The 13,377-nt window shown below is 41.9% G+C and overlaps 8 protein-coding genes across 10 annotated transcripts; 4 read left to right on the top strand and 4 right to left on the bottom strand.

Moving 5' to 3' along the window:
- Positions 1-102: 102 nt before the first annotated feature.
- LOC108656007 (uncharacterized) lies at positions 103-936 on the bottom strand. Its single transcript, XM_018107863.3, has one exon. The coding sequence runs from the start codon at positions 811-813 to the stop codon at positions 436-438; it is 378 nt and encodes a 125-aa protein (XP_017963352.1). The 5' UTR covers positions 814-936; the 3' UTR covers positions 103-435.
- A 353-nt stretch (positions 937-1,289) lies between these two features.
- On the top strand, positions 1,290-2,848 carry sing (MARVEL domain-containing protein sing). The gene is made up of 4 exons (XM_018110161.3): positions 1,290-1,859; positions 1,925-2,065; positions 2,143-2,237; positions 2,557-2,848. The coding sequence occupies exons 1-3, from the start codon at positions 1,548-1,550 to the stop codon at positions 2,218-2,220; spliced, it is 531 nt and encodes a 176-aa protein (XP_017965650.1). The 5' UTR covers positions 1,290-1,547; the 3' UTR covers positions 2,221-2,237; positions 2,557-2,848.
- Axs (Abnormal X segregation) lies at positions 2,824-5,729 on the bottom strand. The gene is made up of 8 exons (XM_018110160.3): positions 5,372-5,729; positions 5,148-5,290; positions 4,961-5,067; positions 4,627-4,897; positions 4,324-4,536; positions 3,293-4,263; positions 3,026-3,202; positions 2,824-2,952 (listed from the first exon to the last, which is right to left on the bottom strand). Exons 1-8 carry the CDS (start codon positions 5,388-5,390, stop codon positions 2,922-2,924), a joined length of 1,932 nt encoding a protein of 643 aa, XP_017965649.1. The 5' UTR covers positions 5,391-5,729; the 3' UTR covers positions 2,824-2,921.
- A 154-nt stretch (positions 5,730-5,883) lies between these two features.
- On the bottom strand, positions 5,884-7,992 carry Nprl2 (Nitrogen permease regulator-like 2). Its single transcript, XM_018108441.3, has 3 exons — positions 7,471-7,992; positions 6,887-7,393; positions 5,884-6,825 (listed from the first exon to the last, which is right to left on the bottom strand). The coding sequence occupies exons 1-3, from the start codon at positions 7,579-7,581 to the stop codon at positions 6,271-6,273; spliced, it is 1,173 nt and encodes a 390-aa protein (XP_017963930.1). The 5' UTR covers positions 7,582-7,992; the 3' UTR covers positions 5,884-6,270.
- A 408-nt stretch (positions 7,993-8,400) lies between these two features.
- DENR (density-regulated protein) lies at positions 8,401-9,339 on the top strand. The gene is made up of 3 exons (XM_018108447.3): positions 8,401-8,670; positions 8,733-8,994; positions 9,060-9,339. Exons 1-3 carry the CDS (start codon positions 8,560-8,562, stop codon positions 9,242-9,244), a joined length of 558 nt encoding a protein of 185 aa, XP_017963936.1. The 5' UTR covers positions 8,401-8,559; the 3' UTR covers positions 9,245-9,339.
- Polr3I (RNA polymerase III subunit I) lies at positions 9,309-10,020 on the bottom strand. The gene is made up of 3 exons (XM_018108448.3): positions 9,874-10,020; positions 9,549-9,816; positions 9,309-9,482 (listed from the first exon to the last, which is right to left on the bottom strand). Exons 1-3 carry the CDS (start codon positions 9,879-9,881, stop codon positions 9,357-9,359), a joined length of 402 nt encoding a protein of 133 aa, XP_017963937.1. The 5' UTR covers positions 9,882-10,020; the 3' UTR covers positions 9,309-9,356.
- A 224-nt stretch (positions 10,021-10,244) lies between these two features.
- On the top strand, positions 10,245-11,826 carry LOC108656398 (uncharacterized). Its single transcript, XM_018108442.3, has one exon. It carries the CDS (start codon positions 10,296-10,298, stop codon positions 11,421-11,423), a length of 1,128 nt encoding a protein of 375 aa, XP_017963931.1. The 5' UTR covers positions 10,245-10,295; the 3' UTR covers positions 11,424-11,826.
- A 200-nt stretch (positions 11,827-12,026) lies between these two features.
- On the top strand, positions 12,027-13,218 carry LOC108656400 (uncharacterized). Of its 3 annotated transcripts, none has more exons than XM_089264716.1 (2): positions 12,027-12,244; positions 12,346-13,218. In XM_089264716.1, the coding sequence occupies exon 2, from the start codon at positions 12,356-12,358 to the stop codon at positions 13,127-13,129; it is 774 nt and encodes a 257-aa protein (XP_089120842.1). In that variant the 5' UTR covers positions 12,027-12,244; positions 12,346-12,355; the 3' UTR covers positions 13,130-13,218. The 3 variants fall into 3 exon arrangements, with proteins under 3 accessions (XP_089120842.1, XP_017963934.1, XP_030245253.1); XM_018108445.3 differs by having other exon boundaries at positions 12,335-13,218; XM_030389393.2 differs by lacking the exon at positions 12,027-12,244 and having other exon boundaries at positions 12,332-12,437; positions 12,491-13,218.
- Positions 13,219-13,377: the final 159 nt, after the last annotated feature.

Here is a 13,377-nt window from a genome sequence, read left to right as displayed (position 1 = left end):
CGAAATGTTATCGCACGCACTGACTGTCGATATCGCTTTCAATTTTATTCTGGTAAATTATCAGAGAACACTGTCTTTGCCGCCCCTCCCGCAAAACAACTCTTTGGCAAACTCCAAAAAGTATGCTATTTTTTATATGATAAGCTTTGCAGCTTAATTAAATAAATTCATAATGCAGCTGTAATCAATTTGAAACCAAAGTAGTTCAGAAGGTAAATATCAGGGGGCCTTTATAAATATCTCCAACTGGCATGAAGTAACGTCAAGTTGTTGGGCGTTCTTGATGAAATTTTGATGGGTTGTCGGGCCGTGTCCTTTTCTCATCATCTCAGCCGTTGTCCAAATAGTGTCAGCATAAAAATTCCACCTCGAATCCGGAATCCGATACCTGAGCGTTGAACATAACGAAGTAAACTGTACGCCAACTGGTCCCAACTACAGCGAATCGATGCTACCCTTTTTGTTCCTATTCATTCCGAAGTATTCCCACCAAGAGGTTGGCCTTGATGTGCTTGCTGCCTCAGGAGGTGCAGCAGCCGACTCTGGGGCTACTTGACTAACGCTTGCATTGGCTGCCGTGGCCTTGGATGCCTCACGCTTCAGGCCGACCGCGGATCGCGATCGCTGGGCTGCAGTATTGGCCACGGGCTTCACTCGCGACACAGATTCCTTATTCCCGGTGCCGATATTGGTGGTCGTCGTCGTCTGGATGGTCGCGCTCGATTGCTGCGGTGTTGGTGCCATGCTCTCTCTTCCATGGCTCCGCCGACGTCTATCGCCGCCGAACAATTTACCCAGGTACGGCATGCACATGACTTTGACTGATGGGCGTTGGCAAAACAGAAATTTAGATTTTCGTGAAAGGTCGAAATGTTAATTTAGTTCGATCTGTTTATCGTCTGGATTATGTGATGGAATCTGAATACGTTTTCATCTGACAGCTTAGGCTGCTGATTGCTAGCGCAGCGCTTACTGCGACAGGCAAGCCGGGGGGGAGTGAGACAGAGGGAGAGAGATAGAGATAGAGAGGTGGACACAAATACATATGAGAAGGGAAAAGTATAGATAAGCTAAGGAACTGAATGAAAGAAAAACTTAAAAGATATGGAACCTGGGCGGAAAGGGAGAGGGAGAAGGTGATACAGACGAACAGACAGAGAGAGAGAGAGAGAGAGAGAGAGAGAGACAGACAGACTCAGGGACTAAGAAAAGGATACAAAGCGAGAGAGAAGTTACAAATTATAAAGATACAGAAGAATAGAGTTAAATGATTGATATATGTATGTATGTATGTGCACATAGAGAAGGAACGAGAAAAATGGTAGTAAGAGAAAATTTATAAATAGAAAATTGAGTAAACACAAATAAATAGAGAAATTTCGAGCATGTGAAGACAGACCTGAACCACTGTGCAGCTGTTGCCGCAGCCATCGCTGGGGGGCAGGCAGCGCTATTTATAGACGTGTTGCATACGCAGCGTCTGTGCATCTGTGCTGCAGCAGACACAATGCGTTTGTTAGTATCTTACGAATCGGCGTCCAGCATCGATGGCTTCACTTGGCGTACGGCGCATGAATCAGCCGCTGGGCATCCGGGTCTGCTGCTGTCGCATTTGTACCTGCATCAACTTTGGCTTTGTGCTCTCGCCGGGCGGCCTGCTCAAGCTGATGCAGCTCGGCCTGGCCACGCTGTGCGAGGGTCTGCTGATACGCTACGGCGTGCCATATGCCGATTCCATTGGCCAGGCGCTGACCAGCTTCCTGGCCACAACGGGCCACTGCTTCACCACCACGGGCATATTGCTGCTCTGCTATTGTTTCTCGGACAAGTCGTACGGCCTCATACGCCAGTCGCTCTTTGTGAGTAGCCAGATTTGTTGTATACCTATACTATATACTATAGTCTAAGACTTTGGCATTGGCAGGAAACACTGTTCCATGGCCTGGCCAGCTGCATGTACTTCAGCTCGGCCAGCTACATGGGCTTCGCCTGCGTTGTCTGGCTGCATCCGCAATTTCTAGTGCGTCCCGGCTTCTGGGCATATCCGGCCATGACTGCCGCCTACGTAAGTATTGGCCATAGCTTAATTTTAATGTGTGTATGTATGTATGTATATACTCCTAATTGTATTCTTCTATGCAGTACATGGGCTATGCAGCGGGTCTCCTACATGCTATCGACGCCTATCTCTCCTTCAAGCACTTTCGCAGGGTTAGCTAAGAGCGATGGGCTTTAAGGTATGCTAGAATTTTCTTTTATACATCCGACATGAACTTAAAAAAACAGTTAAATGCTCCTTTAACTGTTACATCAACTATATATATACTTACGTATATGTTTTATATTCGACTTTGACTATCTCTCTCTCTCTCTCTCTTCCTTTCTTTCTTTCTCTCATTATCTTCGTTTTGCAAATTTTGTAAACGTTTTTTGATGTCAATTCGATTTTGAATTTTCTATTATAATACATAAATCCTAATTTTAAAATTCATAATTAATTTCAATCGTAATTAACTAAATTTTTTCTCTCCCCTTTCTCTTTTCAACACTAAACAGTTTATCCAGCCCAGACAAGCACAACTATGCAACGACTTTGTCTAGAATTAAGAAATACTTATAAGTATATATAGATATATATATATATATATACTAAGACTTTTCGCTGACTGATCTCTCCCATAAAGATGTCCCAGAAATTCGCAGTCATCAGGCAATTACTGTTTATACACTATGTGCATTTATGCAGTTAGGTACGTGAAATGTATTTAATATATAGCTAAATATGAGCGCAAACTCGTATTTAAGGCACCATTAGTTGAGAGATTTACAATAAAAGCATTTAAGTATACGTTAATTTGTATGTAAATGGACTGGTTCGCGTTTATACATATATTGGCCAGGATGGCGGCCGTTGGCACCGTCTAAGCCATTTTGTTGGCCGCTTTGAATTTCCTAAATGTAAATAAACAAAGTCAATATTAATTATATTTCTATTCATATTAGTATGCTTTGCTGCGGTTCATACTTGAGCTGCTTCAGCGCCTGGCTGGTCTCATAGTCAGCCTTCAGCAGTCCGATGCGCACCCAGCGCGGTCGCTCGTGAATCACCTTGTGTATGAGAAACTTGAGGCCCAGCAGCAGATGCTCGAAGATGACAAAGGACAGATCCGGTATGGAGGGCAGCCAATGGGCAAAGAATTGTCTGACAAAGAGAACAGGCATATAAATATATAAAACGAGAGAGAGAGAGAGGGAGAGGGAGAGAGAGAGGGAGTCAGTTATATAAATTTACTTGACATTCGGCTGGAGAAAGAGCAGGCCACAGTTGCTCAGCAGCGACATCACAGAGAGCAGCTCGAAGGCCAGCTGCCAGGCGCCAATGTTCTTGGCACGACGCCCAAAGGGACGCTTGAAGATGTTGCACAGCTTGAACATGTCGATGTGGACGGCGAACACGTTGTTGATCAGCGCACCGATGGCGGCAAAGGGCGCCACGGCCGCAAAGAGCACCACGTAGCCGAACTGTATGCAGACCTGCAGATAGTCCTCGTACGTGGAATGGTATTCATCGAGGCCGGACTCGTAGAATGCTTGCTCGTAGCGCGGCTTGTTGCTGATGCTGCGCAGCTTCTCTGGCTCGATCTCCTTGTGGCGATACTTGGCATACTTCTGTCGCAGCACCGCCATCAGTGGTATGCCAATCTCCTGTGCTATGCACACCAATTGGAAGATGAGCAACTGCATCATCAGCTGGTACTTGAGCTGCTTGAGATCCTGCAGCACGAACGCAATATAAAACTGGGAGAAGAAGTTGTTCACAATCTCGAAGAGCATCAGCTTATTGACCCGATGCCGCTCGTACTGCGACCTGGTGCGATGATTCTCCAAATTGGTCAGGAATGTGGCAAGCTTTTCGTATGCCCACGAGAAAATCGCTATCAGCATGGACTGCACAATGACGGGTATATAGAGCAGCCAGGAATCCGCTCCGAAATCGGCCAGCACCTCGGCCTCTATTTGAAACTGATACAGAGCAAACCAGGCGGCAGCCACCACGCAGCCCAGCACCACCGGATACGAAATGCAATACATTTGCAGGTACGTATAGCGCATCGGATAGTGCAGGGTCATCTTGCCCGTTATCGGATCCGGCTTCAGTTGGCCCTGGTAGCCAGCGCGAGGCTTATCCAAGCTGCTCATCTCAATGGTGCCCCAGCGATAGGAGAGCCCAGCACATCGGCGCTTCCACAGTTCCAGAAATATCTAAAACGGGTAGATGAAAATGAGATTCAAACGGAAATCCAGAGTCCGTCGTCCACTCACCGTTGTCCAAACCACATAGAAGCTGCACACGAGCGAAAGATTGAGATTCATGAGGGATTGCAGTATGCCAAACACAGCCGGAAAGATCAGGGCCTTTGTATAGAACTCAATGAAGGCAAAGTACAGGCCAATGCTGGAGCCAAAGTAGTTGCGTATCTCCTCGATGGGCAAAGTTGTGCGTTTCAGGTTAAAATGGAAGCGATCCAAATAGAGCTGAAAGACAAAGTGGAAACTGGATGATAGTTGAGATACTTTCGAAGAGAAATAGGGGAAATCCTCATATTCCAATCGACCAGTACATACAATATCATGCAATGGAAACATGTCCTCGATGTAGCCCTTCTGTATATACGATCTTATAGCCGGCTCCACGACATCCTTAATCAGCACAGGTGTCTCGCAGTAATGCAATATTTGCTCCTGCGTCATGCCCGGCAGCAGGAAATCGGAGACACAGCCATAGTTGAACTTTTGCATGCTGCCCGTTGTTGTCATCTTCTCCAGCTCGGCGGCATCGGCCAGACGGAGCAGCGTATCCAAGCTGGCGGACAGATACAAATACTTTTCGGTTTTGCTAAAATATAATCAACAAGTCAATATTTAATGATGATGAATGCTAATCCCATGGGAGGCTCACCTGACAATTTCCAGTGTGGTTTGTATATCAAACTCTTGAATGATCTTCTCCACATCCTGGCAGTGGCGCAGCTTCGCCTTCTCCGTGAATATGATAACTATGTACGTCTGCAATAGAGATGAAATACCTGTACTCATAGCATATATGCACACATAATCGTTTTTATTATTATTACACGCAGACTAACCTTGCCAAATGTCTCCGCTTCTTCGTCGTCGTCGATGACGTCGATGGTCCCATGTTGCGAGCGTTGTCTCTGCAGCGCCTCGAGCTTTAAACTGCGCTGCCGGCGAAAGAGTTGATTCTCGATAATGTTTCGGGTGCGTGGACCTGGAATAATAAACAGATATGTATATGCACATATATACATACATATATACATCTAATATATCACATCAATATACTGCTTACTCTTCGCATCTTCGGACATTATTTATGATGAGTCGTCGCTGCAAATGCGAATAACAATGCCAGAATTTTGCCAAAGCGGCGAATAAAGTGTCTCACTCATGCACACAGCACGCACACACACACACATATACATGTATATTTTTCTGTATAATTATTAGGTTTGTCCCAATGCCAGCACGAAAAATGTTTTAATAACGCCAAAACATTTCAAAACGTGGCCAGTGCCAGAGATCGTGGCTATTTTAGCATTTCTCTGGTTATTGCCGGTTTCTCTTGTTCTATCGGCTCTATTGCGCTCCCACTCGCACTTGCGCACGCATATGCACACATAAACATAAGCGCGTGTGTGTTTAGTATCGCACTTACTCACGCTGTGACGTCACAATGCCAAGCCTAACAGCTGATTGGAGAACTGTTTATACGCAGCTTTAGTGTAGAGTATGTTGATCACACTGGGCCAAGCAAAAAAGTCTACAAGCATTAGGTTTATTAAAGGTTAATAATATAATATATTGTCATTTATTTGTATTAATGTTTAATAATTTGTAATTGTACATGTATAATAGATTTTTAAAAATTAGAAATTCTAGATAACATTTTCGGAGTGTGAAAGAGAAAAGGATATGCTTTTGTGCGTGATCTATGAAGTTTTGTTTGTTTGTTTTTTTTTTTTGTACAAATAGTATCCCTAATATTTAATATTATTAACAATTCGGCGTATTTATTTAATATTCAGCACTATGCAGCTAGCTTTAGCTCTGATTCTGTTTCTCCTCAAGATTTAACAAATATTGTGTATATAATTGAAACATAATTATCATAATATAAACTACACATAAAAACGGTTCAGACAATTTACAATTGAAACATACATATATGCAAAGACGAGAGGCATTGAACTACTTCCAAATCACAGTCACATTCGTATCCTTTTCAATATCCTTCTCGATGGTGAACGGTGAGAGGCCAGTCTTGCAGCAAATCTCATCGAAACTAATCAGACCCGTGTACATCTTTTGGCGACCCGATGGCACAGATCCGGTAAAAACCGGATATTTCTGTATGCAGCGTATAAACTTGTGCTGCAATCCAAAGATAACCATCTTACGTTCATCAATATTTTTATTCTGCGGATTGAGACGCTGGCATATGGCACGAAGCGTAACGCCGTGTGTCATGGACGCGTAGAACTGGAAGATTCTCTGAATGCTGGGCAGAATTTTATCGGGTTGGAGTGCCACGTATTTGCGACAGGCGTTGCTCAATGCTGTGCTCTGTATGAGGTTCTTCAGGTTCTGCGTCATATAAACATTGCTATACTTCAATATGGGCAACAATTGCACGACTCCGTAATAGACCAAATTCTGTATGCACGACTTGACCAAATCCGTTTCCACATCCGCCTCAGCAGCTATGCGAGCCACGTGATTAATGCCATTGATATACGGCAATATCTAAAAGCAGACTTGTGGAATAAATCTGAATCTTTTTAGATTTTTAGGTATATCACACTACCTGCTGAGTGGTTAGGTCCCAGTTTTCGAGTGGAGTATCTCGGAGATTGGCTAGCAGTAGGGGCACCATGTGATCCTTGACTGGCGGCGGATCTGGCTTATGCATCACAATCTTTAAATATATTGTATTATCTCCCTCAACGATAGTCGCTACTTTGCGCTCATTCAGATCCCGGAGGACCGTCTCAAAGATTTTTTGCAGGCGCAGTTTGTCGTCTTCGCGTGATAAAAAGCATGATTCCTCCTCCATCATAATCAAGTATTCAGATAGTTTCTTAACAACGGGCTCATATTGCACGGACCGGGCACGCGAATCGCAAACAAAGCATAGATTGAAGAGGAATGCATTACGTGCATATTTCTGCTGATCCTGTATGCCGACTGGGTAGCCAACGATTTTCACCTCCATCGCATTCACTGTCAGGATGCACCTCTGCAGATGCTGTTTGGGTATAATGTAAACGTTGATGGCATCGAATACCTCTTTGGAAATGTAATTCTCTGGCACCTTTTAGCAAGAAAATGATGTTCCATTTATTTATTTTATTTTTGTATTATTTGTTATTGTTATTGTTGGTGGCGTACCTGACAGCTGATTTTACAGCCAGCCGTTGCATGGAATTCGCTTAAGAAAATGCAGCGTATTTTGCCTTCGGTGCTGCCGGGGCTGACACCTTCATTTGCGTGGGAGTGCATTGCTATTGATTGCACCTGTCACGCTCATCGCATTTTACAGATTTTTGACAATCTAGCAAACCTATTTCCACACAATATGTTTCCATTCGCGATTGTAAGCTAACCAACCAGAGGCAATCCCACGTACATATATATGTCCATTTATATAAATATGTATGTATATGCGCAGATATTTTACTCTCCCTTGCTTTCGCTCTCTCTGCGCAGCACGTCACAAAATTCAGCATTTACACAGATTTGAAGTGAGTGTGACAAATATACATATGAATAAATGTCAACCATACTGGCATTGCTATGGATAACATAATAATGTTCATATCTCATGTCGACATTCTGTCTGCGATACAATTCGGTATTTCAAGTCAACCATTAAAATGTGACGGAGTTGATGATCGGTTCACTCCCATGAAAAAACGATTCACTGATCTCTCACAAATTCCGAAGTGAACCAGTTCCATGAGAGTGATCAATGAATTACTTGTATTTGACGACTAAATTGTACTAGTCGATTGTTTCATCGTGTACACTATACATTTGAACATTAAAAATAACTTCTTGAAGATATTTTCAAATTTATTTATCCAATGATCCCATTTTAACGGCAGGCAGCCGCCACAGTCTCCAATAAGAATCTTGATGAGAACAAAGATGCTGCCAATATTTTACGTTACAACAAAACAAAGATTCAGTTGGAACAATTAGGAAAATTTGAAGCATATTAAAAATTTGTTATATTATTAACAGAATATTTAAATTTATTATTGTATTTTTTCATTTTTATGAAAAAGTAAAGTGCTTCTAGCTATCCGGCAAGGCCATATTATAAATGACAAGTGCTGTAAACGCTAAATCCGATTGCCGGCATTTGTTCTTATCGGACAACGAACGATTGTTTCGATACTCGTGCCTTCGTCGTTTCTTTATAAAATTACCTCTGCAAGTAAATTTGCACAAATCAGCAGTAAATAAAATTGGGAAATGACGAATGAAACCACAAATGCCGCTGACCGTCTTAAGCTCGGTCCTCGTGAAAATGTTACGTATCCCATAGTAATGAAATATTGCGGACACTGCTCCATGCCAATAGAGGTAAGTGAACTTGAGCCCACTTTCGAAAAATGTATCTGTCCTTTATGGAAATGGTTCTGCAGTACTGCGAATACTATCCCGAATACGACAAATGCAAGGAATGGTTGGAGCGCAATCTGCCCGATGATTTCGAGCGCCTTAAAATTGAGGAAGAGCAGGCAGCTGCTGATGGTACAGACGATGACAAGAAGCGTCAAAAGCGGGGCGGCAAGGGTCTGCTGCGCGTCAAAAAGAAGGAAGATGTCCCAAAACGCATTTGTGTCTCCCGTGCTGCCCGCGGCAAAAAGAAGTCGGTGACAGTGGTTACCGGACTAAGTACATTTGGTAAGCAGTGTTACACGTGCAATTGTGCAGGACAGGACTATATAAAATGTCTCACCCGTTTGCAGATATCGATCTGAAAGTGGCTGCCAAGTTTTTTGGTACGAAATTCGCTTGCGGATCGTCAGTGACTGGAGAGGATGAAATTGTCATTCAGGGCGATGTTAAAGATGATTTGTTTGATGTTATTCCCGAGAAATGGTCTGAGATTGATGAGGATGTTATTGAGGATCTTGGCGATCAAAAGCGTTAATCGAAAATATAGCTGCCAGTAGCAATTGTCCTGCTTAAGTGTGCTTATTTTATACGCATATTACTTCAAATAAAAAATGATTTAATCTCTAGTAATATGTATGTATAGTTTTTTATGTCGGTGCTTGTTGGTTGGCTTGTACCGGTTCCGAAGTAGTATTGGCAAAGTGCTTATGCGTTAGCCCGATGATGGCCTCGTTCTCCTCGTCAGTGAGCGGGACTTTATTATCGTCAATAAGCTGCAGAACATGAAAGCGAATAATTTAATAATTTCAAGTTGATCACAAGAGCATCGATGTAATTACCAGCTGTGTATGCAGGGCACTGGTGGGAGGATCATTAACCATTTGCAGCTGCTCATGTGGCATCAACCTATAGGTGGCCAAGTCACATAGGTAGCCTTTTATGGATTCACGTGTTTGTGTTTTACAAGGCGATTCTTCCAGGTACTGTAGAGCCTCGTACGTGACCGTTGCGAGATTGTGCATGCCCCATTTCTTTTTGGTGCCCTTAATCTGTTGTAGTATTTGCATCACCTCAAAATTTGTGATGTACGAGTAAGTGGCATTCACCCTATTAAAATTTTAACGGATTAATATAATGAAATTAATCGTTTAATATCTTACTTACGTCTCCATACTGCTTAATTAAATTATATAGACATAAACAATTTGTAAACAAGCACGATAGCCACACGCGAGTTCCACCGATTGGAAGTGGAATCGACCATTGAGTAATCGATGAAAACATTTCCAAGCACGCACGAGTATCGGACAAAAACTGTGCAGAAATATTGGCGCGAATAACAAAACGTTTCGATTATTATTACTATAAAACTCACACAAGATTAGTAAACTACATAGTAAGTGAACTAACTTAGTGACAAATTTACTTGAAATCTAAGTAACTCACAAGTTTGTAGTCATATTCATGTAAATCCATTTGTTTTGTGTAGGTTTGGTCATCGATTTTTCGATACATTTTTTTTTATATTACAACAAATTTAATTCTTCGGCCTTTAAACAATTTTATTCAAATTCAATACTAGAAATATGGGTGTCGCGGAAACAGATAAAAAAGCAAACAAAGACGTACATGAAGTTAAAGTCCCAAGGCCCAGATATCACTCGCTTTTAAAGCGTCGCACAACCCAAGTGAGCACGACTTATCCACACTTCAATTTGTGCAGCAACTTGCATCGTCGCCGCATGCGTCGCCTATTTTTGGCCGAAAAGAGTAACTCCTTAGATCGTCGCAAAGATTTTAAACAGAAGTTATGGTCATATTTCATCTACTCGCTAATGCCGTTGCTCGTGGTCATAGTCTTCAGCAGCCTAATGACATATTCTCAAAATACAGAGGTCTTCACGAAGGTCATGCAGCGTTACACTACACAATACCAGGCCACCGTGCACAACAAGCTGAACTACTGTGACCGCACGATGCCATTGCACGACATGTTTGAGCACATTCAAGGAGCAGTAATCAATCAGGAGTTAGCGTTGAAGCAACTCGAACAGGCTCTGGCCAACTATAGTTTCCAATCCATTGCGCTAGTCGGCACCTCGGGTGTAGGCAAGACCCTGACAATACGCAAACTATTGGAGAAATATCCGTGGCCAGAGAATGTTCAGACCATTGCATGGAACGACTATAAGCTGATTGACAACGACGCACGCTACAAGGCCGTGTGGAAAACTTTGGGCAATCTGGCGCATTGCGGTCGAAACTTAATCATTATTGACAACATGGCCATGTGTGATTTAGAGTACATGACATCAATAAATAGCATGGCACAGTCGAACTCCGATTTGGCCAGCAGCGCCAACGACTTTGACAAAAAGCATCTGACCATCATCTATGTATTCAATGTGAATAGCATGCTACCCGAGGAGCTCTACCGCGAGCAGTTGAAGATGCTGAAGCAGGTGGAGACCACAGCAATGATAGTCTATCGCATGTTTGGGACAAACGATCTGGAGGCCTGTGTGCGTCACGAGTCACGACTTTTGCATCTCAAATTGGATGAGCGTCATATCGAAGACATGGTCAATACAATCGATGTCAAAATATCTGGCTGCAAGACTGTACGTTCCAAGGTTCTAGTCCTGGGACATCCTCTAATGACGGAAGAGGAAATGCACAACAAGTTGAAATTCATTCCGGCTGAAGGCCCATAGCTTTCCCAATTATCAATTTTATATAAATTAGCTTAAGTATTTGCTTTCGGCATTTAGTTTGCTCAACCAAACAAAATTATAATATAGGGGTTAGAGATTAGGGACGAGATATAAGGTATCAAAATCCGCTAAAATTCAACTGTTACGTAGAATCTACATTTACTCTCGTGATTGCACTAAAGACTATATATTATACATATTTCGATTATAGGTTTTAGATTATATTATTTAGGGCATTTTAATTATGGCTAACATGAAGCTCATTAGAGTTTCACGATCGATGGACAACTGAGACTGAGAAGCCTTCTATGCATAAGTTCCTAATGTAATTCAACATCTCTGATTGTGATCGTACTTTAACTCTGGTGATAAATAAAAAAAATAAATAAATAAAACAACAAAAGTGTATTTATATTTGAGTATTTGGGGAAATCTTAATATTTTTGGCCGGTATTAAAAATGTAATAAAAATAAAAATACACACAAAATATATCAATTATTTTGAAACTAATTGTCGGTAAGGTTCTTTATCGATAACATTAAAACAACGTTATCGAATTCGAATCTAAGCCGCACTGGTGTATAGAGCTTACACTAAAATTTCGAATCAAGTAGGCATACAGTATTTTGTCAAATCACAGTATGTTACTTTTTTGTTAGAATCCCTTCTTCTCTTGACTTCAAAATTATATTTCGTATATGTTTCGACAGATCTATCTAAATCTAACCATTTTTTCAATCGGTCTTATCAGTAAGCAAAAGAAATTCGCTTGAATTCGTGTGAAAAAGTGACGAAAATCTGCAATCCAAAGGATAGAACGGTACACCCACACATCCAGAAATATTTTATATACGAATTTTATATTGTTTCTGACCAACAACATATATTCAGCTAGTATAACAAAAATCAGTATTTACTTAGCTCCTTGAAGATGGCCCAATATGACGAAATTGGAAATGTAAACATCTGGTGGTTCCCCCAGGACTTTTGCCAATCCCGCTTTGGTGACTACCGTAAGAGCGGCACCAATTCTTGCACCCTGATCTCTTTAATACTTGCCGATAAGGTGTCCAAGATGCCAAGCCTCAGCCAGAACGTGAAGGAGCTACCAGAAAAGGCCTGGGATCTCATTGGCGAATCGATAAATGAGGGAAACATTGTCTATCATGATCTAATTTCGCCTAATCTCAATATTAATATACCGGATGCTATTGCAGCTATACGCTCTCATCAAAAGATCAACTTCCGCCTCGAGGAATGGTTCTTCACCCAGGTGGGCTCCGATCCGCTTAGCCCAATGATTGTCGGTGTTGAGTTGTCACGCATTTTCACCACTACTCTGGATGCCTTCAAGAACGTTGACGGCAGGGATATGCCGTCCCATCTATTTGCTGCCATCGTCGCTGATCGCCGCACCGTCATAGTGAGCATCGACCTGCGTACCTCAATCGCATTCATTGTCGATTCGCATCACCATGGCAATAATGCTGGCGCCCTCTTTGCCCAGAGCGACATACACTATATAAGCGATTTAATGTTCTGGTTCATCAGCATGCTGGATCATATCTTTTCCAGTCATCCGGTTATCTTTGAAATATCCTTTCTATGTGCTCTACCAAATGTAGCACTTCTAATTCCTCCAGCTGTTAAGAAACACGCCAATAATATTTACAAATACAAGAAGAAATCATCGAAGACAGCGTAGCTCTTCCTTGAGTCATATTGTTAATTTCACTGTAAACTAATTTCCTATCGAATATGAAGACCAACCCATATATGTATATGAAACCCCATTTAATCCAGTAATTTAATCCACTATTTTTGTGTTGAAGTTGCGTTTCTAAGTTCATTTTTCTGTTAATTAGCACAAATTTTAAATCGGCAATAATATCTCCATATAATTTAATAAAAGTTTTACAGTTGCTTTGTGTTAAGGTCAGAATGATTGAAAAG

The sequence above is a fragment of the Drosophila navojoa genome, chromosome X (assembly GCF_054131105.1).
Source record: "Drosophila navojoa isolate 15081-1374.11 chromosome X, UAZ_NAV_1.0, whole genome shotgun sequence".
Classification (NCBI taxonomy): Eukaryota; Metazoa; Arthropoda; class Insecta; order Diptera; family Drosophilidae; genus Drosophila; species Drosophila navojoa.
The sequence above is the reverse complement of the archived record's forward strand: the minus strand, read 5'-3'. Positions and strand labels throughout refer to the sequence as shown.

Coding starts and splice junctions, on each gene's coding strand:
- LOC108656007 (XM_018107863.3), bottom strand. CDS start 813: ATGTGCATGCCGTACCTGGGTAAATTGTTCGGCGGCGATAGACGTCGG.
- sing (XM_018110161.3), top strand. CDS start 1,548: ATGGCTTCACTTGGCGTACGGCGCATGAATCAGCCGCTGGGCATCCGG. Junction 1,860..1,924: donor TCATACGCCAGTCGCTCTTT/GTGAGTAGCCAG, acceptor TGGCATTGGCAG/GAAACACTGTTCCATGGCCT. Junction 2,066..2,142: donor CGGCCATGACTGCCGCCTAC/GTAAGTATTGGC, acceptor TCTTCTATGCAG/TACATGGGCTATGCAGCGGG.
- Axs (XM_018110160.3), bottom strand. Junction 3,203..3,292: donor TTTCTCCAGCCGAATGTCAA/GTAAATTTATAT, acceptor TCTCTTTGTCAG/ACAATTCTTTGCCCATTGGC. Junction 2,953..3,025: donor CAGGCGCTGAAGCAGCTCAA/GTATGAACCGCA, acceptor ATTTACATTTAG/GAAATTCAAAGCGGCCAACA.
- Nprl2 (XM_018108441.3), bottom strand. CDS start 7,581: ATGCACTCCCACGCAAATGAAGGTGTCAGCCCCGGCAGCACCGAAGGC. Junction 7,394..7,470: donor GCTGTAAAATCAGCTGTCAG/GTACGCCACCAA, acceptor TCTTGCTAAAAG/GTGCCAGAGAATTACATTTC. Junction 6,826..6,886: donor GGGACCTAACCACTCAGCAG/GTAGTGTGATAT, acceptor GTCTGCTTTTAG/ATATTGCCGTATATCAATGG.
- DENR (XM_018108447.3), top strand. CDS start 8,560: ATGACGAATGAAACCACAAATGCCGCTGACCGTCTTAAGCTCGGTCCT. Junction 8,671..8,732: donor ACTGCTCCATGCCAATAGAG/GTAAGTGAACTT, acceptor ATGGTTCTGCAG/TACTGCGAATACTATCCCGA. Junction 8,995..9,059: donor TACCGGACTAAGTACATTTG/GTAAGCAGTGTT, acceptor ACCCGTTTGCAG/ATATCGATCTGAAAGTGGCT.
- Polr3I (XM_018108448.3), bottom strand. Junction 9,483..9,548: donor GTGCCCTGCATACACAGCTG/GTAATTACATCG, acceptor CATGTTCTGCAG/CTTATTGACGATAATAAAGT.
- LOC108656398 (XM_018108442.3), top strand. CDS start 10,296: ATGGGTGTCGCGGAAACAGATAAAAAAGCAAACAAAGACGTACATGAA.
- LOC108656400 (XM_089264716.1), top strand. CDS start 12,356: ATGGCCCAATATGACGAAATTGGAAATGTAAACATCTGGTGGTTCCCC.